The sequence below is a fragment of the Netta rufina genome (assembly GCF_964035555.1).
Source record: "Netta rufina genome assembly, chromosome: 15".
NCBI classification, from domain to species: Eukaryota; Metazoa; Chordata; class Aves; order Anseriformes; family Anatidae; genus Netta; species Netta rufina.
In genome coordinates, this window is record NC_140138.1 from 17,179,846 (window position 1) to 17,205,451 (window position 25,606).

Genomic DNA, 25,606 nt, shown 5'->3' on the forward strand with positions numbered 1-25,606 from the left:
TTGCCTTTCCAACCCGACACACTCAAACCTCCCGGCCCGCCGCAGCCTCGGTGAGCCTCTGCACGTCGATGCCAGAGCAAGAGCTCTTCCTGCAGCCTGTGCTGAAGCGCAGAACCACCAACCGGTGCATTATTTATGGGAGACCTTACGACCATCACACCTTCCGTTTTCATTATTTTTTAAACCCTGCTGTAGAAAGTGAAGTGTTTTCACAGCGTTTTCAGCCCATACAGTTGCAAGTGCCAGGTAGTTTCCAGCCTTGTGCCGGCGGAGCCCAGCCCTGCCCGTCTCGGTCTCTCCTCTCCACTGATGGTGGTGACAGGGCAACGTGCACTCAGCTCCACTCCCCAGTTTGGGTGTTGCACACTGCTTTCATTTTTTTTTTTTTTTTAATAATTATGTTAAACATTTAAATTTCTGGAGTTTATTTTGAAACTGTCATTAAAAATATGAAAGTGCTGTACATAGATTTTGCTACATGTTGTAACTTTCCAGAATAGTTAGAACTCCGATCCCTTTGGTATTTTTATGTGAATATTTTCAAAGAACCAGAACTTCTGAGATACAGCTATATTATTTGATAATGGGACTATGTATATTCACAATTCAGTCTCTACCCAATGCCTATGTGCTATTCCCAAAATAAAGCTACTGCCTTCTGCCTCCTGACTGCACGTGCCTCTACAGTCTGTTAAAAATCGCTTGGTACCGCAGGTGCAGATAGATGAAGGTGTGAGGAATTCTGCATTTGGCTCTCCTGTGACTGCACACCACAGTGTCGGGCCCTGTACCTCCAAGAAAAGGGCTGCTGCATCTGACCTTGCTGGCCTGAGGAAAACAACTCCACACTTCAGAAGAGAGCAGTTTGTGAGCCACATAAAATCTAGCACGATGAATATGAGCAGCAAATTCTTAAAATAGTATGGATTTTTTCTGCAGCCTTCAGAAGAAAGTAGTTAGTGTGCCTATGAGCCAGTGAATTGTTTTCCTCTGTAAAGGAATTCTTGGCTGAGGACAAGTTTATGTCCCTGCAGCAATTTATCTCCCTTTACCCTACCCGCAGATAGATAGCTGGTCTCCTATCAGATTTCCTGGTTGTAGTTTAGCTTGTTTACAGCAGCCTGCTCCAGCAGCAGCTCCTCCCTGGAGGCCATGGCACAAGCAACTGTAAAATGGCTCTGAGCAGAGCTAGGGGATGTGCACGCCAGGTGCCCACAGCCTCCTGGCGTTCCTTTGTCTCTCCTGGCTGCCCACACAGGGCTGCGAACCGCCGGAGACTGCAGCCCTGCAGCCTCCACACTGCACCTGGACCCTGGCTGCATCCAGCCACGCACTTGTTGTCTTGTTCCTTCTTGATAACATCAAACACTTGGTCCATTTTCCCCCAGAATGAACGCAGTGGCTGGAAGCTCTCCTCTCAGCCTTGTCTAGCTCATCCTTAGCAGAACTGAAGTCAGCCTTGACCGTGGCATTGTCCTCACGGGAGAGCGTGGCCTTGGGAAGGGAGCAGTAACTCCTGGAGCCGCCCTGCTCTGGGACCAGGCTCCTCCGTGGGGCTGGCTCCATCCACAGGCAGTAAAACTGCCAGCACGGAAATCTCAGGTTGCATTTCATGCTTGGGAATATTTAAGGGTTTTCACCCTTTCCTGCAAGAAATGGAAAAAAAATAAATAAATCAAAAAGAGAACGAGCAGCTTAGGAAAGTCGTGGTGAGGATGTGCTCACAGCTCCTGTTGGTGGGCTGGCTGGGATAAAATAATTCCAGGCTGACATCTCCAAGCCACGCTGGAACATGGCTGAACATTTCCTCTAAGCATCCAGCCTGAAGTGCTGGGAGTTGTGATTTTTTTTTTGCTGTGAGTTGTGATTTTTTTTCCAGGGGCAGTGAGAGCTGCCATAAAAACAAACAGAAGTCTCAGCTTCAGAGTGGAAGAGCTAGAAGTCATAAAAAAGTTGCATGGGCTGGAAGTAGCTCAAGGCACCTGGATGCTCAGGTTGAAGCCTCTGAGGATCTGCATTGTTGTAGCACAATTCAGGAAAATCTGGAGTTTCCACATTCTAGCAGACCAAATTCAAGCATCTCCAGTCACAGGTTTCAAAGCCCTTTAGTTATGTCCATCAGCGTGTGAGCTGAGAGGGAAACAATGAGCTAAAATACAGACACTCTTACAGACACGTTTTCCCTACTTAGCTTCTGGTTCCCCCAGCTTTGGGGTGCTCGAGTTTATTATTGTTTAACTTAGACCCAGGACTAGCTGCGGGCTCCCTCCTGTGTCTTGGGATGGCAGCCTGCGAGGACACCAGCACTGACTTTCTTATTGTTACGTGTCCCTTCCTTAGCCGCAGATTGCTTCAGGGGATGGCACTCTGGAATTTGACCCGTGAGCCCTGATAGTGGAAATAAGGCACTTCTTGCCAGAGCCGCGAGAGACCGAAAGAGTAACTTCGGGCAATTAGTTTAACTTTGACTATAAATATTCCTCCTCATTCCTTGTGACACTGCTAACAGCTCTGCTGGCAAATCCCGATTCTCTGGCAATATTTAAGCTGCCTGTCAGTTGGCAGAGGCTTGGTGGTGCCTAGCGCGAGGGAACAGAATGAGACCCAGCTGAGCGCAGTAAGTTCCCGTTCGGCTTCTGCCTCGTGCCGGGGAGCTCTGGGTGCTGGGCGGCTTTGGGGCGGCTTCGGGGCTGACTCTCTTCCCGACGAGCGGTGGTGTCTTTAGAAGGTGGATAGAGCTTGGAAAAGGTTTAAAAAATCCCGTTACAGCGGCATTTAGAGTGATAGAGTCCAGGCGGTGCCTCGACACCCACGTGGGCTGCGTCTCCCTGGGACCATTGATAAAGGCTGGCTTCAGCGGCTGCATTTCTATGCCACGGATGTTCCTTCCTCACAATCTCTGGCGGGGAAAGCGCTGCCGCTTGTGCCAGGAACCGAGGGAGACCGAGCTGTGACCTGAATGCACAAAACAGGCAAAATTTCCACTGGGCCTGGGCAGGGTTAGAATGAGAAATCAGAGCAGCTGAGCTCACTGCATTTGCCCTGCAGCTCACCGCTGGGTCAGGGACCCTGCATGGCTTTAAACGGGACCTACAGACACACCCTGGTGCTGGGAATTCACCCGAGCATGTCCTGCATGTCCCTTCCTCATTGACAGGCATGACAAATGCCTGCAGGGCTCTGCCCCAGCGCTGCACACCTTGCAGAGGAAAAGGCTCAGAGGTGTCCGTGCGCCCTGTCCTGTGCCAGACTGAGCGCAGGTAGCTCGTGGTGCTGGCTGCACTACTGCACCTGGCCCTGCTACGGGAAGTGAAAAGAAATGGCAATATCAGAGCTGCAAAAGAGAAAGTGGGAGGTGTTAGAGGGGTTAGCAGCTTCCTGAGGCTGGCGCACCAAACTGTGTTTCTCTTTTCCAAATTAGAGGTTGAGCATGCCAGTGAAAGTGCAGCAAAAGCCAAAATACCTTGCCTCTTAAAGATGTAGGGCACCACTGACCGTCTGATGGGCTGTGCTCTGCCTCCCTGCAAGGCCACTGCCCGAGGGGATTCAGTGGGACCCGGGTGCTTTGCAGGGCACAGGAAGGGCTCTGCGGGGTCCTGCTCTCAGCCCAGCACTGGCACTGCTCTCAGCCGACCACAGCGCGGCTCTGGACTGCCTTTGGCACGTGAGCTGTAGGATGCTGATGTCTCAGGATATAACCTGCCGGCTGTGGATGATGGGACTGCAGGGCCTCGCCTGCCATCCCCAAAATGCTTCATCCCTTACTGCCATAAATGCATGAGCCCCAAGGTCCTCATCCATACAGACTGTGCTGGGGATGAGTTTGCAGTGGCACAGGGCAGAGCCTGAGCTTTTCAGTGCTGCCCAGCTGTGAAATTGCTGCAGCTCCATCACCGGTGCACTGGCAACATTGCCTCACTGCGTAGGGACACCGGGTGAGCTTTTGTGTATCTGTTCCCTTCACACACCTGGGCAGGGAGCACACGGCAGTGCCACGACGCCAGGAGCAGCTGGCTGCATCCAGCCGGCTCTTCAGGCAATGGGTGAGTTAAGGGCAGCTCTCGGCTGCTGCTCAAAGCAGCGATTGCATGCTCACAAAGAGGTGAGGCCAGAGGAGGTTGTGAAACCCAGGACCAAGGGATGGGGCGGATGCCTCTGTCCGTGCTCGCTGAGCGCTGCGCTCGGGGGCAGAACTTGTCCGGCCGCCCCTCTCACCTGCCCCAGCAGCACTGCAGCACAGCACCCACACTGTTCCCTCTGCGTGGACATCAGGGCAGGGCACACCGCCTCCCTTTGCCCCACCTTTTCCAGCTTTTTGGTGGGGGGAGCTTGGAAGTGTCACCTTACGAGTGCAAGAGTGGCCAAAGGAGCTGGGCAGCTCTGCAGGCATGGGGAGGAGGAGGACGAGCAGGCGCCCGGTGTCCTGGTGGTGACGGTGCCGCAGGGGTGCAGGGTCTGCCCTGCCCAGGGGACGTCTCCTCGTCTCAGCAGGGTAAGAGGAAGCAAATCCTGTATATCCTCAGGGGAGGGTGAGCAGGGCAGGGTGCTGGGCCACAGGGATCCTGCGTGACCACCAAAGCCAGAGGCTCACTTTCTGCGCCACTGCTGGTGCTGCCATTCGCCTCCTGTTCTGCTTTCATAGCAAGGTAGAGGCTGGATGAGAGGAGGAGGAGGAGGAAAGGAAGAGGAACGACACTGGTTCCCAATGAGCCTCCTTGCCTGGATTTTTTCTGTTCAGCTAGTGACTTCTCTGTAATGTGCCCATTTCTCTGCTGGGTAAAAACTCAGCCACGCCAAGAGCCCTGACCCTGGCAGCATCTGGCACATCACAGACCAGAGGGATCAGTGAGTGGGGACGAGCACCAGGCACAGGAGCCACCTCCACAGCTCCGGCACCAGCAGCCCCACAACCCCCACAGCCCGGCCAGCGCTGACCACCCCAGGAAGCAGCCGGCACCCCCCTGGTGCTGCCCCCACCCTGCACCTGCCCCTAACCACCCGACCCTTTTTTGGACAGATATATGCATCAGGACAAAGACGTGCCCGCCCGCACCAGAAGCCATGGAGACCACCAGCAGCACCCCAGCATCCGTGACTCCCCAGTGGGACGTGTTCCCCCAGAAGACGCTGGACTCCATAGACATCGCGGTCCTCGTGCTGTACTTTGTGTTTGTCCTGGCTGTTGGGCTCTGGGTAAGCAGACACCGTTAACAGTTTTTGTATGTGCCCTGTTATACTGAAAAATGTGGCTGTTTGGGACTCAAATTATTCTAGTTTGGCTTGAATCAAGCCACACTTCACTGAATTCAACTGCACAAGTGGAAGGATGCAGTTTACAGGTCCTTACCCTCACTTCAGCCCGAGGAAGTGCCCTACCTGCGCTGCAGGAGAGCTCTTCAGCTCCAGTGTTTGCAAAGGTTGTGAGAACACTTGTAAGGAAGAGGTTGTGCAAGTACCAAGTATTACTACTAACAACGTTTTGCTTATCTGGGAAGGAATTGCTGTCCTATAAATCATCTGTGCTTGTCGGCAGCGAGGTTCTGACAGCAGATCCCTTAAATTAAAAATAATATTTATATACAATTAAGGCATCCTTCTGGCATGACTTTTATAATAGCAGAAGCACAATCTGGCTGTCACAAGGCAGAGATGAATGGTTGCTGCCTTCACACGCAGTGCGTAACTCGTGATACCACATGAAAACCTCTGAAATCTCTGAAGAACAAGAGTCAGTGAGCAACGCATGCGGTGCCTCGCATTTCTCCTGGCTGAGCCTGATAACTAGGGATGTCCGCAGCTCTTGTCCAAAATTTTTGACTTCCTTGTGGATCTGGAGTGATGACAGGACACACTCCCACCGGGGAACCGGCCACGTGCTCGGTGCTGTTCTGAGCAGCAGTGAATGCTGAGCCTTTGTTCTGCTTTTCTGCTTTCCCAGTCCATGTGGAAGACGCAGCGCAGCACCGTGAAAGGCTACTTTCTAGCCGGGGGACAGATGGTTTGGTGGCCTGTAAGTACCTTTGTCATCATACTGCCTGCCCCTAAGTTACAGTGAGACTAAAAAGCAATTTTGTCCAAGCAGAATGTATTTCTCCACGCAGAAAGAAAAAGGTAACTTCCATGGTTTGCAAAGACCCAGTTGCAATTCTGTTGTTTTTCCATGTTCAAGGAAGAGGAGCTGCTGCAGGGCACCCGCCCCAGCCCTGGGCACCCACGGCAGCCACCCCCGGCTGGCCAAGCCCGTCTGCTTCCTCAGGGCTTGTCTGGAGACCTCTGGCAGTAACGGGGTGGTCCCTGTTGTGGTCACAGCTCCGTGTTGCTCTCTGCTAGGTGGGGAGCTTCATTTGGGCTGGGCTGCTGAGTCAGTAGGTGCTAATACAGGGACCTGGGAGCTCGACATTCCTGGTGTGCCCTCTGCCTTCTGCCCTGATCCTGCATGAGACTGGGCACCCGTTTGGAAGCAGGATGCCCCTAAATTTGCCCCCAAGTGGTGAAAGGAGCTGGAGAAAGGTGCCAGGGCCACTGAGCACATAGGCAAAAGAAGGAGGCAGAGGGTGAAAAGGATTCACATCCCACAGCAGGGCATGCAGGAATGGCATCACCGCCCAGCCTGTGCGCTGCGACAGGGAGCTGCCCCACTCCCTCCCTGTGCACCACCAGGCCCAGCCGAGGGCACCGCGCCTGACCTCCTGCCTCTCTCCCCAGGTGGGCGCATCCCTGTTTGCTAGCAACGTTGGGAGCGGGCACTTCATCGGCCTGGCTGGGTCAGGAGCTGCCTCAGGAATTGCTGCGACAGCCTACGAGTGGAACGTGAGTGTGGCACAGCACGGTACTGCATGGCACAGCATGGCATGGCATGGCATGGCACAGCACAGCACGGCACGGCATGGCACAGCAGCCCTCCAGTTGCCTCTGTGCTTTAAGGGCAGGTCCCCTGAAGGCCTGAGCCCCAGGGAACTGTCACACAAGGGCAGAGCAGCTCCCAAAGCTCAGAGTCCCACTGCAGGAGCTCAGAGTCACCTCCAGCTGCTGGTGGCCTGAGGCCCATGAGAAGTCCCCAATTCCCCTGGGTGTGCGCGCTCCCCCCACTTGATCACAGCCTTGACCAGCATCCTTGAACTTCCTTTCCATTTGTTTTGCAGGGGATGTTTTGTGTTTTGGTGCTGGCCTGGCTCTTCCTTCCAATTTACATAGCGGCAGGAGTAAGTAAATGGGAAGTTGTGTCCATCAATGACTTTGGGGGATTCACACCACCTGCTTGGCTCCTGGGCTTGGCCATTCCCTGCTGCAGCTGCGTTGCTCCTGACAGCAGCGAGGCAGCTGCAGAGCATCCGATGCCCCTGGGACCCGGTGTGTGATGGGCCAAGGGCCGGGCAGGAGCTGCTGCCTGGGCACAGTGCTTGGGCTGCCGGCAGTAAGGGAGAGCTGACATCTCCCACAGAGCTGGGGGCTCCCGTGTCTCACTCCGTGTTTCTCCCGCACAGGTCACTACCATGCCAGAGTACCTGCAGAAGCGCTTTGGAGGCAAAAGAATTCAGGTGTTCCTGGCGATTCTCTACTTGTTCATCTACATCTTCACCAAAATATCAGTAAGTAGGAAAAAAATGAAAGGAGGCTGAGCTCAACTCACTTCGGAAACGTGTGCTGATCAGCAGGACCGAGAGAGGCCGTGACTGCCCCTTCCCTGTAGTATCAGAAAAGGGAGTGTTTTCAAAATACCTCAGGGGGTCTATAGTTGTTTCAAGAAGCTACACAAAAAGAATATATATATATATATTTTTTTTTTCCTGGGAGGGATTTGAATGCTTGCTACAGTAAGGGGGAAACTACATGTCAATGTCCTGAGCAGTAATCCATTGAAAAGTTAACCTGATGGACGCACTTGGTGTTAGATTTTGTACGTCTGGCTTGCTTGCCCAGTTTCCCTTTGCACGTTCATTTCCTGCTCAGACACCAAACACCGCTCTGCGCAGGATGAATAAGTGTAGGAGTCGGTATGCATTCAGGTGAAAAGAGTTCAGTGCCTTATTGCTCCTGTTTGATGCAGTGCCTTGAATGAATAACTGAACCAACCCTTGCGCAACACCCTGCAGGCTGTTTATTAACAGGGCAGCAGTGCGTGAACTGGTGAAAGCAGAGAAGCAGAGTCCCTCTGGGTGTTTTTCCCATGCAGGCAGGGTCTGGGGGGCCGAGCTGCCTGGCACACGCTGCCTGCAGCCCTGGGGGGCGATGCATTGCGGGGTTCCTGTGGGCACCCAGGGGCCAGGCTCCGGTGCTCCCTTAGAAAAATCTGCCCCTTCGGTGCATATTTCTGCTGGTATGATGCCTGATAGAGAAAAGGGATTGTTCAGATCCTTTTATACATCTGTCACTCTATGGTCTGCGGTTTGCCCGTCCTAAAAGGCAGCGTTTCCATGTAGCTGCTGAGCAAGGTGGCTGCTGGGCCACCGCACCCCAAGGACACTGCCCTCACCCACGGGCTGGGCCCTGGCAGCAACGAGGAAGTCACTGAACAGCCCAGGGCACTGGGACTGGCAGCAGACACCGGGGAGCACAGCACCTGGGGGGTTCGGTTCCTGCCCCCATGGCTCTCCCCAGCCCCCTCGCTGCCTCCTCCGCAGCAGGAAGGGGTCAGCTCAGCCCACCCGGGCACCTGCATGCAGGAGCTGTGCAGGCTCCTCCTGGGGTAGCTCACACTGCATCCCCCCACAACAAACAGTGATCCTAAACTCATTTTAACATTTGAGCTTGGTCCCATGCACAGGAGCTGGGGCTGCAGAGGGATGTGCAGAGAAGGGGAAAGATGCAGCTGAGCTGGCTGAGCGCTCCCACTCCCTGTCTCGGCCAGCCTAGAGGGGCTCGGTATCACCTCCAGCAGCTGCACTGACCGCTTTGTTCCCTAGGTTGATATGTACGCTGGGGCCCTCTTCATTCAGCAGGCCTTGCACTGGGACCTCTACATTGCTGTTGTGGGCCTGCTGGCAATCACCGCTGTCTACACTGTTGCAGGTACGGGGCTGAGTTTCAGATCCCAATGCTGACGTTTTGCAGCACCACGGGTCCTGCTTAGTGAGCTGAGTGCGTTCATGCACCGCACAAAGCATCCTCACGCATATGGTAGGAGTCCTGCACTTCCCATACTGTCTGGTTTTGCCATGAGCATGGGGAGCTGCAAAGCTAGCAATCGGTAACTCACCTGTTAAAAGAGAATTATGAGATCAGGGTAAATGAACACCCCTTGCAAGGCCATGCCAGATAGGGATGTACACCAGGTTCTCCTTACGGGGAAGTTATGCTCATGGCATTTGCCCTGTATGGTTTTTCCTCTGGGCTTTTTGGAGGTATGAGGGCCTAACATAACAGTGAGCTGTGTAATGCGGAAAACATTGTCAGTCTCGGGTGCCCTTCTGGGGCTTAAGAGTGGCCAAATGGAACAAAGCCATGCACGAAGCAGCAAATCCCAAACAAATAAAGGTTGCTCCTTTCTCACTGCTCACCCTGTGACGTTGCTCGTAACGATCCCCCCCACGCCTGCTTTTTTTCCTCCTCCTTATTCAGCTTGGGCTTTGTCTTGGAGCTTTTCCACCTAGTTCCCGTAGAAGCACTTATACTGGACTTTGGCTTTTTAGTGCCAAAATGGTGATTCATCACGATTCAAAACATGAGAAGTTTCAGCCAAAGTGCCGTGCAGGGGAAGGGCTGACCTGCCTGCCTTGGGCAAAGCACCTGGCAGCTGGTGACAGCGCGCCCGGCAGGGCTCTGGGGTTGCCCTGCTCCCAAAACGCTGCCGAGGTGAGGGGGCTCCGGCCCAGAGCAGCCCCCGTTTCCCACCGCTCGCTGCTCCTCTCTTCTCTCAGGTGGCCTGGCCGCGGTGATATACACAGACGCGCTGCAAACCCTCATCATGCTGATCGGCGCCGTGACTCTCATGGTCTTCAGTGAGTGTTGCCCTGGGGTCGTGTTGCTGAAACTGCGGCAGAATCTTTAACACATGGCACAAACACGCTGGGTCAGACACGCTGGGTCATTACAGCTGATTTCTTAATTGATGTTCTGAGAAGTGCTTTCTATGTATTTTCCTGCTGAAATATGAACTTAGACAAGTGATCTTACAGTAGTTCTTTATGTGGTAAAAGTGCACAAGTACTCCATGAAAAATACCTAAAGAAAAATGTTCTGAGGTAGTGTAAGAGATGAGCAAGCATCTTCTCTAGCCAGGAGGTTTACAGCGTGATTCTGTCCCCAGCCCAGTGTTAAAGTTACTGGCTTCTGACTTTAAAGAATACCTGTGGAGGATCACCCTCAGCAAACTGTAGAGTATGGAGCACAGAAGATGATAACTGCTTCTTGTGACCTCTTTTAGGCTTTGTTGAAGTTGGCGGTCTTGGAGGCTTGCAGACAAAATACTTTGATGCCATTCCCAGCATCCGCAAGGAAAACAGCAGCTGCGGCTTGCCAAGGGAAGATGCTTTTCACATTTTCCGGGACCCTGTTAACTCCGACCTTCCCTGGCCGGGGGTTTTGGTGGGAATGACCATCCCGTCCCTCTGGTACTGGTGTACAGATCAGGTGGGTTACTGCTTATTCCTTTGGCTGGTTTCATGAACATGTTCTCAGTTGTTTAAATCTGATGACAAACCTAAGGTTTGCAGCATAGCCTGGGCTGTTTATTTCTTACGGGAATGCAGTAAAAGCTGATGCTCTCAATCCTCAACCTGCCAAACTGGACATGCACAACTAAGCTTTGTGAATACCTTTAATGTAAAAAGGAGGGAAATGTGTGTGTGGAGGGTGTTAATCTCAGTCTGTAAAGGTTTTTTTGAACTTCAGCCTTTTACTTCTCTCAGCCTTGCAGGGCTCTGACCACAGTCACCCCGAGTGACAACATCAGGGCCAGCAGGAGTGAAGCCCTGGGCAACCTTCTGATGTTTCTGCAGCATTTTTCTAACTCATTTTGCTCATTTCAGGCTCTGTCCTACCCTGAGACGAGTGCTGCTGAGCAGCAGACCAAACGCATTTCTTAATTTTTAGGTCATCGTTCAGAGGTCCCTTGCTGCTAAAAACCTCTCTCACGCCAAGGGAGGCTCCCTGATGACCTCCTACTTGAAAATTTTGCCCCTCTTTATGATGGTAATGCCGGGCATGATCAGCCGGGTTCTCTTCCCAGGTAAGTGCTGCAGGAGAGATCTGCTCCCTCTGCCGTCACTGATGACGGTGACTGCTCTGTGGAGCTGCTTCTCACTCCCCTTTGCTTATTTCAGATCTGGTGGCTTGCGCAGACCCGGAAATTTGTCGAAAAATCTGTGGCAACCCATCTGGCTGTTCTGATATCGCTTACCCTAAGCTGGTCATAGAACTTCTGCCTGTAGGTGAGGAACCCGGCAGCTGTGCTGGCACCAGTGGGCTGGGCACCAGCCGAAAGGCATCTGTGAGAAAAGTCCAGAGAGGAAAATGCCCTGTGACTATAATTTCAGTGGGGGTTACATTGTGCTTGATGAAACAGCAGCAAGGGACAGCATGCAACAGGAGAGATGGGTGATAGTCCAGTGTTTAGAGGTCTAATTCTTACAAATTCAGGTAAAAGATAAATAGATGTTTAACAATGAGAAGCAACTGCTAAACCCTCCCTGCCGCTAGCCATTTTAAAATTGGGGCTAAAAATACTTTTAGAAGTCTGTTGTAGTTCAAAGAATTCAAGGTCATCCTGCAGCTGAGGTTATTTGGGAGTCCTCAGGGAGGCCACGCTTCTCTTTCCAGGACTCCGGGGCCTGATGATGTCAGTGATGATAGCAGCGCTTATGTCCTCCTTGACTTCCATCTTCAATAGCGCCAGCACCATTTTCACCATGGACCTCTGGAAACAATTCCGGCCTCGTTGTTCTGAGTGGGAACTCATGATCGTTGGCAGGTACGGGGCACGAATGTTCTGAGCCTTCAAGAGACCTTTTGACACAACCCTGCTGCCCCTCTGGAGATTTAGTGTCTCCAGTATCAATTTCTCCACTTCAAACTGGGAAAAAAAACAAAAACAAAGAATACAACCCATGTATTTCAGACCACTTTTCATTACAGCTACTCTGCATTGTTAGATGTTTGGGGAGAAGGAGCTTGCTCAGGTCAAACCAAACTACGGGAGCAAACCCAAGATGCCATAGCACAAAGACATGCAGAGACATAGATGAAGCAGCTGGAGAGGGTGTCTGGGGAAGCCTGGGCAGGGCGGGTGCAAGGGATCCACTACAGGTGAGGATGGGCTGAGAGCCCCGCTCTGCACAGGGGGCTACAGCACAGGCCTGGTGGTTGCAGATCTCAGCAGGAGCCCAGCAAGCTGAGCAAGTGGAAAAGAACAGTCTGAGCTACCAGTAATGACATCTTCTTGCACAGGGTCTTTGTGCTGCTGCTCATTGTGATCTCCATCCTGTGGATCCCACTGGTCCAGGCTGGCCAGGGCGGGCAGCTCTTCATTTACATCCAGTCCATCAGCTCCTACCTGCAGCCCCCTGTGGCAATGGTGTTCATACTGGGTTGCTTCTGGAAAAGAGCGAATGAAAAGGTAACAACTCCCCTGTGCTCAGTGCAGTCACCTCTGTGGCCAGACAGAGGCTCAGAGCACAGCCCCAGGCTGCAGTCCTGCCTCCTCCTCTAGTGCTTAGCAGAAGGAAGGCACCCAGACCTCTGCAGAGCCATCAGCCTGGGCCAGTAATTCCTGCTGGTTTTCAAAGGCTCCACTGGCATTTCAGAAGTAGTGAGATGACTGTGGCACTTGGTTGCAGGGTGTTAGGGCCTCACTAGCCATTTACTAGATGCTCTCCTATGATCTGCATCAGGAGCCCGGGGACTTAAGAAGCCGAATGGCAGCGGGAATCCAAAGCCTCCAGCTCCTCTGCAAAGACTGGTGCTGGGTACAGGGCAAAGCCTTCCCAAACTGGCTTTTGCTTAGGTGGAGAACAGTTGTAAGCACCCACAGTTAAGGCAACCATTAGGATGTTTGGATGACGAATATTTCCCTTCAGAGTATTTCGGCATAAGACATTACACCTCCTCTCCATACCAAAATGCACGACCCACTCGTCCCCATGCAGCAGGGGCTCCAGGCTACTGTACCAGCACCGGCACACCTAGATGAACAGCAGGAGCAGAAAAGGGAGGCGAGGGAAGCCTGCCAAAAAACCTGCAAGGAGAAAGCTTATGGCCAGCTTATAGCCTGCAAACATGGGTACAGCCCTGGGTCCTGGGTGGATTCATGCTTCCTGCTCCAGTAAAGGATATCCCTAATTTCCTAGGGCGCGTTCTGGGGCCTGGTGATCGGGTTGCTGCTGGGCGTCATCCGACTGGTGCTGGACTTCGTCTACCCGGAGCCCCAGTGCGGGGAGCAGGACCTCAGGCCGGGCGTGGTGAGGTACATGCACTACCTCTACTTCTCCATGGTCCTGGCTGCCATCTCCACGCTCACCGTGCTGGTCGTGAGCATGCTCACAGAACCCCCCTCGGAAGAAATGGTGCGTCAACCCCTCAGATTTCTTTCATTGTTCTTAAATGGTTTCCAGGATGCCCCAAGTTACTTCCATGGGAATAAGATGGAGATAAATAACATGGAAATGGAAGTTTCCATTCATTCCGTGTCTGTGAAAACACTCGCAATAACTTGTAACAGCAATCCCTCCTTTGCTCCAGCACTCTGCTGCCTTGCTATTTAAGGTTTTGGTCCCGTAAATCCAGAGTCCCATCCTGGAAACTGGTCAACAGTAGGTGTTAAAGAGCTGTTCTTAAATTCAAACGTGTGTTTAATCCATGACAAATTAGCTTTTTCCCTCTATTTTCCAAGAAATTCCAGCTTCTGGGTCATCTTTATCAACTCTCTTACTAATTTAGTGAGGAACCATTTTTACTCGCAGAAAAGAGAAATCAAGGGCAGAGAGCACACTTCCTCTGGAACAGGTTTGTGCCAGTTTGACTATTTTTAATAGATAAACTGAGGCTACAGAAAAACGTAAATAGCAGAAAGGAGGACTAGAAGGGACCTTCAGAAATCATACAGCCAATACATCCTCTTGCTTCAAGACAGAACTAACCCGCTACATTTCTGAAAAACCCCTGGCAAACTTACTCTCAAAGTCCCCAGAGAGGGAAAATGCCCAAGGAGGTGCCTGATCAGTTCCGAGAGCTTACCTGCCTTTCTCAGTAGAAGTTTTTCCTCATCTCCAACCTGAATCTTTCTAGCTTCACGTTGTGCTCATCCTTTCCTGTCTGCCCTGTCATTGATACTGAGAAAATTCCTCTTTAATGAATCTTTTACATATTTGAAGAAAATTATCGTGTCTCCCACCTGTCTTGGCTTCTCTAAACAACCCCAGTTCTTTGAATCGTTTCTCACTGGCTGCAGTTTCCATTCTTTTGCTCCCTTCGCTGGCCTGCTCTCAGTCTGCATCCAGTGACGGTCCCATGCAGAAATGTCTCCTGTTCAGTAACAGAAAGTGAAGAATGTGATCCGTCAGAGAGCTATCATGTTCCAGACAAAACTAAAACCAGCATGCCAATGGTAGCCATCGCTTCTGTCGTTAGCAGCTGAGCGCTTAGATGTTCACCTGCTCCAGCAGAGCAGGAGAACAGATTTTGACCCCTTAAAGTACTCTCTCTCCAGGCTGCTGTACTGCTAAGGTAGTCCTTTAAACAACCATGAAAGCAGTTTTCTTTAACACCACTCTTCATGCCATCAGATAAGTCGGCTTACCTGGTTCACACGCGGGGATCTACCAGTCAAGAAAGACCTAGCAGTCAGCACTTCTCCTGATGCTGCAAAAGGAGTGTGTGAAGCTGAGCGTCCCACTCTCCAGATTGATATAAGCATTGCCTCTGAAAATAGTTCAAATGATAATAAATGTAAGTGCTCCAACACCATATTCAGTAATATCCACAATTAACAACCCTACGCGTTATGTAAAGGCTCTGAAGACAAGAAAAGTTAAAACTACTTCCTTTGGATTTTTGTATCTTCAGGGTATGCTAAAAGGTTTTTACCTGACAGTTTTACCTGAGCAAATGTTTAGTTTTAGTTTCTTTTCCATCTCTTGATGGCATTACATATGCTTGAGATCAAGAAGGAGCTGGATGGGATACAGGAAGCCCTGCCCACTGTCCTGCACTAAGGATTAGCGCTATTTGCACCTGCTGCAAGGAGAACTGATTGAAAAAGGGGAGGGTGGAGGAAAACCACAATTATTTTCATGAAATTCCATTTCTGTTTTTCAGTGATGTTTTCTGATCGACTCTAGCAGCAGGGAGAACCCAGAGCCCTGGGCGGAGTTCTTGACAGATCAGTGAAGGAGGATTTACATTTTTTAAAACTTGTACTTGTCGGTATTAGGTATAAACATGCATAGCAACTCATTCTGCACTTTCCAGCAATGATTATCATCACTTGTTATTGCCAGGCTTGGGACACTGTTTGTGCAGCTCTGCAGCTTTTGCTGAGTATTCCTCTGATCTATAAAAAGCTATTGAAAAGATCAATTAGTTAATGAGTAAGTTAAATGCTGGGAAATCTCACTTTTGTTGTGTATGAGCACAGTCTTCCTGGCATTTTGTCACGTATGTCCTAATCGACAACAAAGCTGGGAGAAATCATTTTGCACACGTGTAATGTGGCGTAACCCTAAACGGACTAGAGCATGCACGTGCAGGAGGAAGCTGATGGGCACCAAGCAGTTACAGCCGAGCTTTCAGGTGTGCTCTCCTGTTACGGTTTCCTAGAATGCTGGGAGCAGCAGAACTTGAGCTCAGACCTCCAGGGAAGAATGAAATTGATCCTGCAGCCCCAAACAGATGTTCCTTGAAGGGTTTCCCACACTTCAGTGTAGCCAGTGTACTCAGTTAAAGAGCGAGGATGCATTTTTGCATCACACCCTTTGTACAGCACCATACTGATACATCCCTGGGATTTGGTTTGTAAGTGAGATTTATACCTTGCTATTTACTGGCTTTGTAGGCACGACTGACACCAAAAGGAACTCGAAGCTGATGAAGACCTTTCTGTGGCTCTGCGGGATGGAGCGCAGACCAGAAAACTCTGAGAACGCGGCGCCGACTAAACCCGAGCTTCCCATGGCTTCCTTGGAGGAGAAACCGCTGGTGAAACATGTCCTGAACGTCAACTTGCTAATAACTGTGTGTGCTGGGATCTTCCTCTGGGCCTACTTCGCATAGCAGTCAGCCATTTGATTCCAGATGAGATCAACTAATTTTAACTGGTGTAAATAATGATAATAATTAGCAGAGGGTTAATGTAATTCATAATGCTTTCTAAATCTTATTTAAGAAGACAGACCCTCCTCCCTAACAGCTTATTTCTCGCAAGGAGCTGGAAGGTGCTGAGCACTCGGCATCGTCCCAGCCAGACCCGAACTGGACCCCTGATGAGCCCGAAGAGCTCCGGCAGGCAGCTGGGCGGGAGCTTTGGTTCTTTCAAGTATTTAATGACGCTCTGTGTGGTAAAGCACTACCTAGAATTCGGGAAATCTGGATTCTGCTCCTCTTTACGCATCCGCGACCGCCTTCGCCGCACGCGCTTTGCCCTCGGCGCCCTCTGCCCGCAGCTCGGGGGGGGTCGCATCGTCCGCAACCCCCCCCCCCCACCCCCGGCCCCGCTCCCGGCCCCGAGGGGGCGCCCACGGGGGGGCACGGACACGGCCGGGCGCTGAGCGGCGGCTGCCGGGAGGGGCTGGGCGCGAGCGGGCGGCGTTCAACCGCGGGGCCGGGAGAACGAACGCGGCCCCGGGAGCGGCCTCAACCCGGAGGGGGAAACGCGGCCGGGCGGTGCCGTGCCTCGGCCTCCACCTGCTGCTCGTGAGCTGCGCCGGCCGGGCCTCCGGCTGCTGAGACCGGCGTTATGGAGAGCGAGCTGCTCCCGGCCGGGACCGGCCCCAGCACGGGTCCAGAACCGGCCCCGCCGGCCGCTGAGGGGCCCCGGCCCTTGCCCCGCGGCGCAGTCCTGGCGGCGGCCCAGTGGGACTCGGCGGAGCCCCCGGCCCCGGAGCGCCAGAACCTCCTGGGGCTGCGGCAGCTGCAGCGGCACGGCCAGCAGCAGGTGGGGGCGGGGCCGGGGGCGGGGCGAGAGGGACCACACCCTGCTATGACCACGCCCCATCCCGCCACGCCCAGCCCCCCGCGCCCATCCCGCCCCACCCCGGGCACGCCCTGCCCCCACCCTGACCCCGCCCTGCTCAGCCCCAGCCACGCCCCCTCCTGCCCCACCCTGGCCCCTCCCCGACCACGCCCTGACCACGCCCGTCTCGGCGCAGGCCCGGGTCCCCCTGCACCGGCTGCTGGTGACGGCCCGGCTGGGCGAGGCGGCGGCGGAGCAGGAGGTGGCAGGTGCGTGATGGGGGCCTGGGCACGCAGCGAGTGCCCCTTCCCCACTCTCGTTTATTTCTCTTCGCTCGGGACGTGCCCCAGGGCACGGTGCCGCCGTACGGTGCAGCAGAACTGCTGCCGAGTTGGAGCAAATACCGTGTCCTCAGAGTGACACAGTGGGCAGCACGGAGCGGGGATGTGGACAGGCCTTGTCATAGCGCATGAAACGAGAAAACACCATTTTTGTTAGAGCATATAAAGAGAATTACCGCTTAGGAATCCTTCCTCAGGAAATAAGACAGGACTATTAGAAACCCCGAGGGAGAGTGAGACTTTATTTTTACAGTATGATACATTTTTTACAAACAACTTTTACGCATGACTTTCTCAGCCATCTTAAAGTAGATTATTTTTTTTTCTGGTGAGTGAGATACATTAAGACAGGTACTTAAAATTGTATGAGTCTGTGCCAATGCCAAACACAGGCAAGAATCCGATCCAACTCTGCCTACAAAACTACTGAAGTGCTCCACATTTGAGGCCTTCACGTGGTGCACTTACAGCAGCCAAGATGTAACTTCATCTGTCGAGTAAACAAATGCTGATGGAAATTGTAGGCTTCAGCTGCACGAAGCGGTGCAGGATCTGGGATGGTTTTAGGAGTTAACACGGATTGTGTCACTGCATACGTGAAGAAGGGAATCCCATGTTAATGATACTTTAACATTTCTTCTGAATACTAAAAACGTAATTTGTAAATCTGCTGTCTGTGGCAGCAGAGAGTGCACAGAATGGAACAAATAGCACATGCTGCTGGAACTATCACTGTAAGCAGTTTGACAAACTGCCAGTTTTTCTTTTGAAACAAGGTTATTACAGAGGATTGTTTGAATACGCCTCACAATACAACTCAAGAGAACCAGTCTCAGGTCTGCTGCTTGTCTGTTCAAGCTATGTTCTTCATGTAGTGGAGGTAAGTTAAAGAAATTCCTGGTGGGATCCAACAACCTCAGTTCATCTTTGTACAAATGTGGCTTCCAAAATCCAGCAACTACAGATGCACAACCACCTCTTCCTCCATACACTGGCCTAAAGAACTAAGACCTGAATAATGGTGTGGTGGTTTCCAAAGCTTACCTCTGGAACTTGCTCCAGCTCATACTTCTGATAACTGCCCCAGAATGGTAATTTGACAGAAAGGATGACATGTTCCATCAAATGTAATAAGAATGTGCATTGCTTTCAATGCCTGGGACTAAAAGAGAAAGCTCATTTACAGGAGGGGAAGCTGACAAGTTATTTTTGTATTCACAAATTATTTTGTAATATGCAATTCCATAAAAACTCTACCCATTCCTCTGCAGTCTTGCAGCAGCACAATACATCTCGTCATCCGAGATCTAGCTTCTCTCCAAGATCAAGGTCCCAGGTAAGTGGTTTCCATCAGCTTCTCCGAAAGAAAATTGTAACAGAAATGGTAGAATGCTCCCTTTAAGGTAAAACTGAACATTAGCTAAGGTTACATCCCCTTTGTAGTAACCATTTGTGTACCTGTGGAGTACAGTACCACCATCCCACTCCTGCATTTGTTTACTAAATCCCTACTGCTCTTCTGCTCATTTTTTACCCTCCCATCCAACCAGTCTGCTTGAGACCCTTGCCCAGTTGTTAGGGTGCAACTGGAAACAGCTTTTGCTGGAGGATCTGCAAGGTGGACGGCCTGGGGTGGGAGGGGTGCTGCACGCCCCAGGTGTGCAGTGCTCGAGGGTAGCATTAGGCCTGCAGATGCCATGTTGTCATGTGGCTTATGAAGCTTCAATATGTTCTGATAAAAAATCCTCGCTGCTCTAAGGATGGATTTCACTCTTTCCACTCAGTGCTTTGCTTCAGGACATTAAAGTTGCAGTGGTAGCACATAACATCCCCACCAGACAGTTCCCAGACTGGTATGTGACAGTGGTGACATCTCCTGTGACACATCTAGAAGACACAACAGAGTCACAGCCTGCAGAAGGGACAGTCACAGAGTGTCTTAATCTCCTGTTCAGAGTGGCAGCCTGCACACCAAAGCCTGCTGAGGTAAGCTCAAGGTACTCAAGCTGTAAGAAACGTCCCTGGTTGCCCCCCCACAGCAATGGCAGCAACCTGCCATCCCCTGTGCCACTGGCCCTGACACACGATGCTTGTTCCCAAGGACGACAGTGAGGACGAGACCGACAGTCCGTACACTCTTGTACCCAACCTGCAGATCCCAGCAGAGACAATTAGCCGTTTGTGCAGAGCCAAAGAATGTACAAGCCCAGGAGACTTCCTGAGAATGTATTTAAATCCATTACAACTTGCCCTGGATTCAGGTACACTGCGCGTGGTTTTAGGGATGAGCATCCCATTTAGTTACATGGCTACAGTTCTGGCTCATGACACTGAACTTAGAGATAGAAGAGCTCATTGCAGGGCTGGAGCCGTGACCCGCTCCCAGCAGGCACCTTCCCTCCCAAGGTACACCTGAGCAGAGGGTGGGGGCAGCCGGGCTTTCTGGTGTGGTGTCAAGGAGAGCACAGCCAAAACGCGTGGGGCTTGTCAGCAAGGGCCGTGCATCCCCTGGGGAGCGCAGTTACCTTCATTAGTGACGGGAGCGTTACCCTCAGGGACTGATTTCCTTCTCTGCCCCACCTCCCCTCCCCAGAAGCCGTTTGGCCCATTCCCTCCCACTTCTCTGCATGATCCGGGCTGTGCCCAGCACTTCTCCCGGCGGTTCCGAGGGATCCATGTGTTAAGGAAGAGGCACGTTCAGTCCCAGGCCGTGTCTTCTGCAGCCCGTGAATGAGGAGCACACGGAGCAGGCAGCGCCCCGCTAGCTGCGGAGCCCTGAGGAGGAGCACACGGCCTCCAGGGCAGAACTTTGCTTCCGAGGGAGCGCGAACCACGGGCGCTCCATGTGCACACCAATAAACAGGCCTCAGGCTGACAAAAGAGGGTCTTTAATTTTTATAAATGTTCACCAACCGATGCATCAAACCCGATGTTCAAAGTTCTTTCAGAATTCAACCGTTTTCAATGAAAGCAAAAAAAAAAACACTTCCACAGTTTTACCTCAAAACTCTTGCAAGTTTCACATAAACAAAAGCAGGCTTGGTTAATACAAATAACTATGAAATAAGTATTAGGTATTGATCTTGGAGTAGCAATGAAATGATTAAAGATACAGTAAGTTTCCTTCTACAGTATGACAGTCCTTCAAGGCACTAGAATACATCCACAGTTTTGATGAGGCAACTGATAACCAGCAGTCACCACCAGCACTCCGGCATTTTTTGGTTCATGTTTTTAAAAAGAATCTGCAGCAAATCAGTGAGGGAATGTCTCTTGCAAGGCATCTCCTTGTAATGTCTTAAGAACTAGAAGTAAAAGTCTAACCATGACATTAAAAAGATTATTTCCATAATACATGCGCTTTAAATAACTACTGTTTTGCTTCTTAATCGTTCGGAATATTTGCTAATACCAGCTGTATTAGCAGCAATTATGCTTCCTATGCAAGTTTCTGCATTAATTAATTTCTTCTATCCACGATTCTGAAAACCATTGTTGAGACACAGATCATTCAACTTCCTCTGAGTGGCTCAATCACTTTTGCAGTGACTCACAAGCCAGAACTCTACACAGGTTTGCCGTTTTGTCAGAAGAAGCTTTTTCACTGTGAAAGTCTGTTAGTTTTCCCACCAGGACAGGAAAGTACAAAAAGTTTAAGAGTTTCCTCTATAGAGCAGTGCTTTCCGTATCGTCAACATCTAGCACGAGATGGTTGTGCAGTTCTTTGCTCGCTGTCTCTGTAAGAAGCTCTGAAGAAGCGTTTTGAAGTGGTTCTTGAATACTGGAATTAGAGTCTGCACAAAAAATGAAACAGCAAATTTAACAGTCTGGACAGTGACATCGCATTCAACAGTGTATTTCTGGTGCATTTCCTTAGAAAGAAAAGGGAAAGGAAAGATCAACAGAGGCTCTGCTAACAGAGGGCTGGAACATGTGTGCATGTGCACACAACAACAGAAAAAGGCTAAGCCAAACTAAAAATGTTATCTTTGGGTTGCTTCTCCTGCATGCCTTCATTTTAAGTACATTAAGAAAAGCACTTATTTCTGAAGAATGGAAGGAATCGAGAATGATTTAATATCACATTCCTCAAAGCTCCACAGGAGTGATAGTATACTACAGACAGTAATATCAAAACAGGATTGCCACTTAACATAAAATTTGGCACCCAGGCCATCATCCAAGTAAACAGCTTCTACGACTTGTAGAAGTGGTGAGTACATGTACAGTGCCAAAAGGAGGCCAAAAATTTTGATTTAAACAGTTCAAGTTGTTTAGATCAATAAATCCAAATAAACATCTTGCTTTTAAACTAAGGTGACATCACCAGGAATCTTGTAAAGACTGGAATTGTATCTTAAGCATTGGAGTCTTAACTTTAACACAGAAGTTACGTTGTAAATGTTCACGTTGAAAACTTTTGAGCTAAGTGACATGGAAGAGGCCAAAGCATATCGAAAACTGAAGTCCTGAGTGCAGCCTCCCCTACTTCTTTCTCAGGCCCACTGCATGAGGCTGGCCGGCACTCCTGTAGTTTGCAGTGATTCTGTAGTGGCACAGCTAATATAATAGCCGGAACTGTATCAGATTGTTTCCTGACCAACTGACTTGACTTGCACAGGACAGTCAAATGTGCACTGCTAGAACACTCACAAAAACATTGTTCTAGGATTAATGCTTTCTGTGAGGTGTGAGCCATACATTTTCTCCCAAGTCCTGTATTAAAATTTAAGTGGTAAATAAAATAATCCAGAAGGCACAGAACAAAGCACCGGTACTGTCATGAATTGTGAAATGCCATCCACTAGGGTGACCCTTTAAAAAAGGCTCCTCTCGCTCCCCAGCCCCATTCTCATTCTGAAGACCAGTGCCCTGCTTGCAGGACTGTGAACAAGGCTGTGTTGCACCTACAGGAAGACACATCTTCAGTAGACCTTTGATAGCAGTGAAGAAAATAATTACTGTGACTACTTTAAAACCAAACCTTTTCACTTAGCCTCACATTTACAATATTTAAACTAAGACCCTGATCCATGAAACCAAACTTCCTAACATCAGCAGCTCCCCTTTATCCCAACCATGATGCTTGTTTCTACAGCAGATAAAAAGGTTAAGTACTTTCAAAGCTAGTTGATTTGTTTTTAATTTTAGATTTTTTTAGGCACTTATACTATTGTTATTAGAAGCACCATTAAATAGAAGAATAAAGTGCTGTTACGCAATTTCCCAAATTCTTGCAGTCTCTTACTCAAAATGTTCCACAATGAGCTGGGCCCTAGAAGAGGTGCGCACAGAACCCGAAGAGCAGAGATCCTGCACCCTAATCTCTGTCATTACCTACAGTACTGCTGCATTTTCATTTAAAATACGGTTCAAAAGATGTACTTCAACTTTGGAAGCAGACACAGAAGTTCTCCCTGCCACTACTGCATACTCAAGGATGAGTCAGAAGAGGAGGTATCTGAAAGTGTGACATGACACAGGAAAGGGATTTGTGATAAACACAGCACAGCTAACACTGAATATAAAATGAACCGCTGTACAAAAAACACGAATTTCTAGGTGATTTTCTGTAAGTGGAAAAAGTACAACGTGAAACTGCCCAGTCAAAACATGAATTTTACACATTCTTCTCTCCAGTACTTTTAGTATGTTAATGTAAAAGCAAGCATAAAACAGCCATGCTTTTTGCATGCCACGCTAATGATAATACAAGCAAGCAGTGTTATTTGTGACGGGTTAGTAGTGGGCATTAGCACACGCATGATTATGAATCAGCAACATTTTTGGCCAATCATATGCCTTTTCCTTACCATTGAACTTTCCAATACAGTTCATACTGAATGCAGGTCAAACATCTAGATTATTTAATAAAATTTTTGATTAGAATATTCTTTCCAAGGGCTCATAACTTCAATACCATAAATAGAATCTGAGACATTACTGTCCAGGATATGGACAAAGGAATTCATTATCCTGAAAATGGTTCAGAATTCCAGTTCTGATATTAGGAAGTTTGCTTACAACTTATTTTTGGCTTCTGTCATTCCTGTTTTCCCTTGCTTCACCGTTTAAGGTTAAAATTAGAAATAGCTATTTCACACTGTGAATTAGGTAAGACAGTTTATGGTATCAGACTGTTTAAAAATAAACGCTTACGTGTGTAAATGTTAGAGCAGATACTCTTATATAATATGCAGTGTTGTTAATTCATAGCAACTACTAATTCTTTTTTAAAAACACATTGATCTGGAAAAGTTGGATGACCCTGCACTGAGTGTACTGCTGTAGGTAAACTTGGCTATTGCTCCTTTTTTTTTTTTTTTTTTTTTTTGTGGACGGTTTTCGTTTGTTTTCCAAGACACACTAAATTTTTAAAGTTCTTTTACCAGCTTTGCTAAAGAATTACTCTTCATCAGCTTTCCTTCACTAACTCTCCTGCATGGTAGGTTTCATACTATTGTTTACCATATACAACTTACATGGCCAATTTGCTAAGGTTTGTGCTAGGGAGGAATGATATTAAGTCTTTTCAATTTCAACATTTTCAGGTTAACAATCAGTTCTTAATTTCAGTATTATTTTTTAATTTATTCAAAGTACAAGACAGCTGTGTATCTCATGCCTGTAATGACTGAAAATGGGCTGTCCCTGAAATTCAGCATCAAAACTTGTAATTTACAAGTTTTTACAACAATTTACAATCCTCTTCTCAATTCACAATTGCTCTCATGTGGCAGATGCTTTGTTTGTGTAACTTAAACTCCTCCACTAATTAAGCAGCCTCCTGCAGACCAGCTGTATATTGTTTAGAATGTAAGTATTTCTCCAGTTACATTAGGGTAAAACAAATCTTGTTTGTCTGCTATCATTAGAACAGTTTCCCTCAGAACCAGAAAAACTCCAAAATGAAAATAAGCATAGTCAACATATGAAATGTGACTTTGAAATTAAGTCTTTGCTTGAAGTTTGACTCATCAGCACAGTTCCCATTCTCAACTTATTTGCAAGCACTGTAAAGATCCCAAACTTAGTCTTATTTCTGAATTCTAATATTAATAGAATGCTAATTTAAGTCTTTCTTGTAAGCAGTCAAACTTTCAGATTATTTAGGGATGTAGCTTTAACTTTTCCAGCCTGCCATGCAGTTGATATCTTAAAAAGGTAGCATTTCCAAACCATTATCCATGAACAATAAGATTATTAACGTGCTGTTTGGCAGCTGCGATTGAACAGACTAGTACTATTAGTGAGACTGGAGCTGACAGAATGCAAATGCAAACATGCCAGAGTGCAGATGCTGCTGCATCTGCAAAGGGGTTTAGTCACAGGAATGTGTATTTTGCCAAATAAATTCCAAGTGGTTAAAAATAACTGAAAACCTAAAGTGAAAGCTACATTAAAATGCAACCACAAAATACCGAAGGAAAAAACATGAGCTGCAATATTTGCCTGCACTGATGAGAAGAAACCTCAATTTAAATGGGTCACTGCTTCACACCTGGTAACTGTGTGAAGTGTTATTCAAAATAGTTACTTTTATGATTTGTTCTGAAGTATAAATTAATGTTCACGGGACTATTAAAATTAAGCATAGGGCCTAATATCTCTTACAACCAGAATGATATGTAGTAATGAAATAACATACAGAGTTGACAGAGAGCACATATTCCAAAGCGCATATACAAAATAAAGCTACAAAAAAACATTGCTGTGCAGGAGCATTTTAGCTTATATTGCATGTTTCTAGTAAGTACAAACCTTATTCGCAGTAACCATCCCCACCTGTGAAGGCATCATGGGGTAAAGCTATTAGGCAACAGAATTTATACTTTGCATTCCAAAACATTAGTCTTACTGTACAGAAGCTGCAGTGTCATTAGAAAATTTTAACCATTATTGAATATAAGTAGAATTAAAAGCGTTAGTATTTTACATTATCTTTTCCTTCAGAACTTCCTAAAATAAACATTACAGGAGAACATTTCAAGATTTGCTAGCTTTTACTGTCTCTAGCAGGTTTGTTTTTTTTTCCCAAGACTCAAATTAACATTACCCCTATCAAGGTAATAATCACAACCTTCAAGAAGTTCCTGTGAGAAGACAGAAAATCGGTCTCTAATTCCTGAATGTCTCACACCAGAAAAGTCTGCATTTAAACCAA

General features: G+C 49.0%; 3 protein-coding genes across 7 annotated transcripts in view; 2 read left to right on the forward strand and 1 right to left on the reverse strand.

Moving 5' to 3' along the window:
* Nucleotides 1-5,061: 5,061 nt before the first annotated feature.
* Nucleotides 5,062-16,203, forward strand: SLC5A11 (solute carrier family 5 member 11; the record flags this gene model as incomplete). Its single annotated transcript, XM_084296230.1, has 15 exons — nucleotides 5,062-5,193; nucleotides 5,939-6,010; nucleotides 6,706-6,810; nucleotides 7,143-7,202; nucleotides 7,485-7,589; nucleotides 8,904-9,009; nucleotides 9,858-9,938; nucleotides 10,364-10,569; nucleotides 11,032-11,167; nucleotides 11,262-11,369; nucleotides 11,758-11,908; nucleotides 12,385-12,553; nucleotides 13,284-13,499; nucleotides 14,718-14,880; nucleotides 15,986-16,203. 15 exons carry the CDS (start codon nucleotides 5,062-5,064, stop codon nucleotides 16,201-16,203), a joined length of 2,028 nt encoding a protein of 675 aa, XP_084152356.1.
* Nucleotides 16,204-16,885: 682 nt separating this feature from the next.
* Nucleotides 16,886-20,073, forward strand: TEX47 (testis expressed 47; the record flags this gene model as incomplete). Its single annotated transcript, XM_084296188.1, has 7 exons — nucleotides 16,886-17,083; nucleotides 17,298-17,370; nucleotides 18,219-18,322; nucleotides 18,714-18,778; nucleotides 19,227-19,428; nucleotides 19,544-19,703; nucleotides 20,036-20,073. The coding sequence occupies 7 exons, from the start codon at nucleotides 16,886-16,888 to the stop codon at nucleotides 20,071-20,073; spliced, it is 840 nt and encodes a 279-aa protein (XP_084152314.1).
* Nucleotides 20,074-20,314: 241 nt separating this feature from the next.
* ARHGAP17 (Rho GTPase activating protein 17) overlaps nucleotides 20,315-25,606 on the reverse strand; it is a 41,647-nt gene continuing 36,355 nt past the window's right edge. For 2 of the 5 annotated variants that reach the window (XM_084296134.1, XM_084296130.1), the window contains one exon: nucleotides 20,315-21,236. In XM_084296134.1, the coding sequence (XP_084152260.1) occupies nucleotides 21,109-21,236 (128 nt within the window). In that variant the 3' untranslated portion in view covers nucleotides 20,315-21,108. Of the gene's footprint in view, nucleotides 21,237-23,255; nucleotides 23,301-23,323; nucleotides 25,228-25,606 lie in introns of those variants that run through there. The other 3 variants (XM_084296131.1, XM_084296133.1, XM_084296132.1) reach the window with 3 other exon arrangements.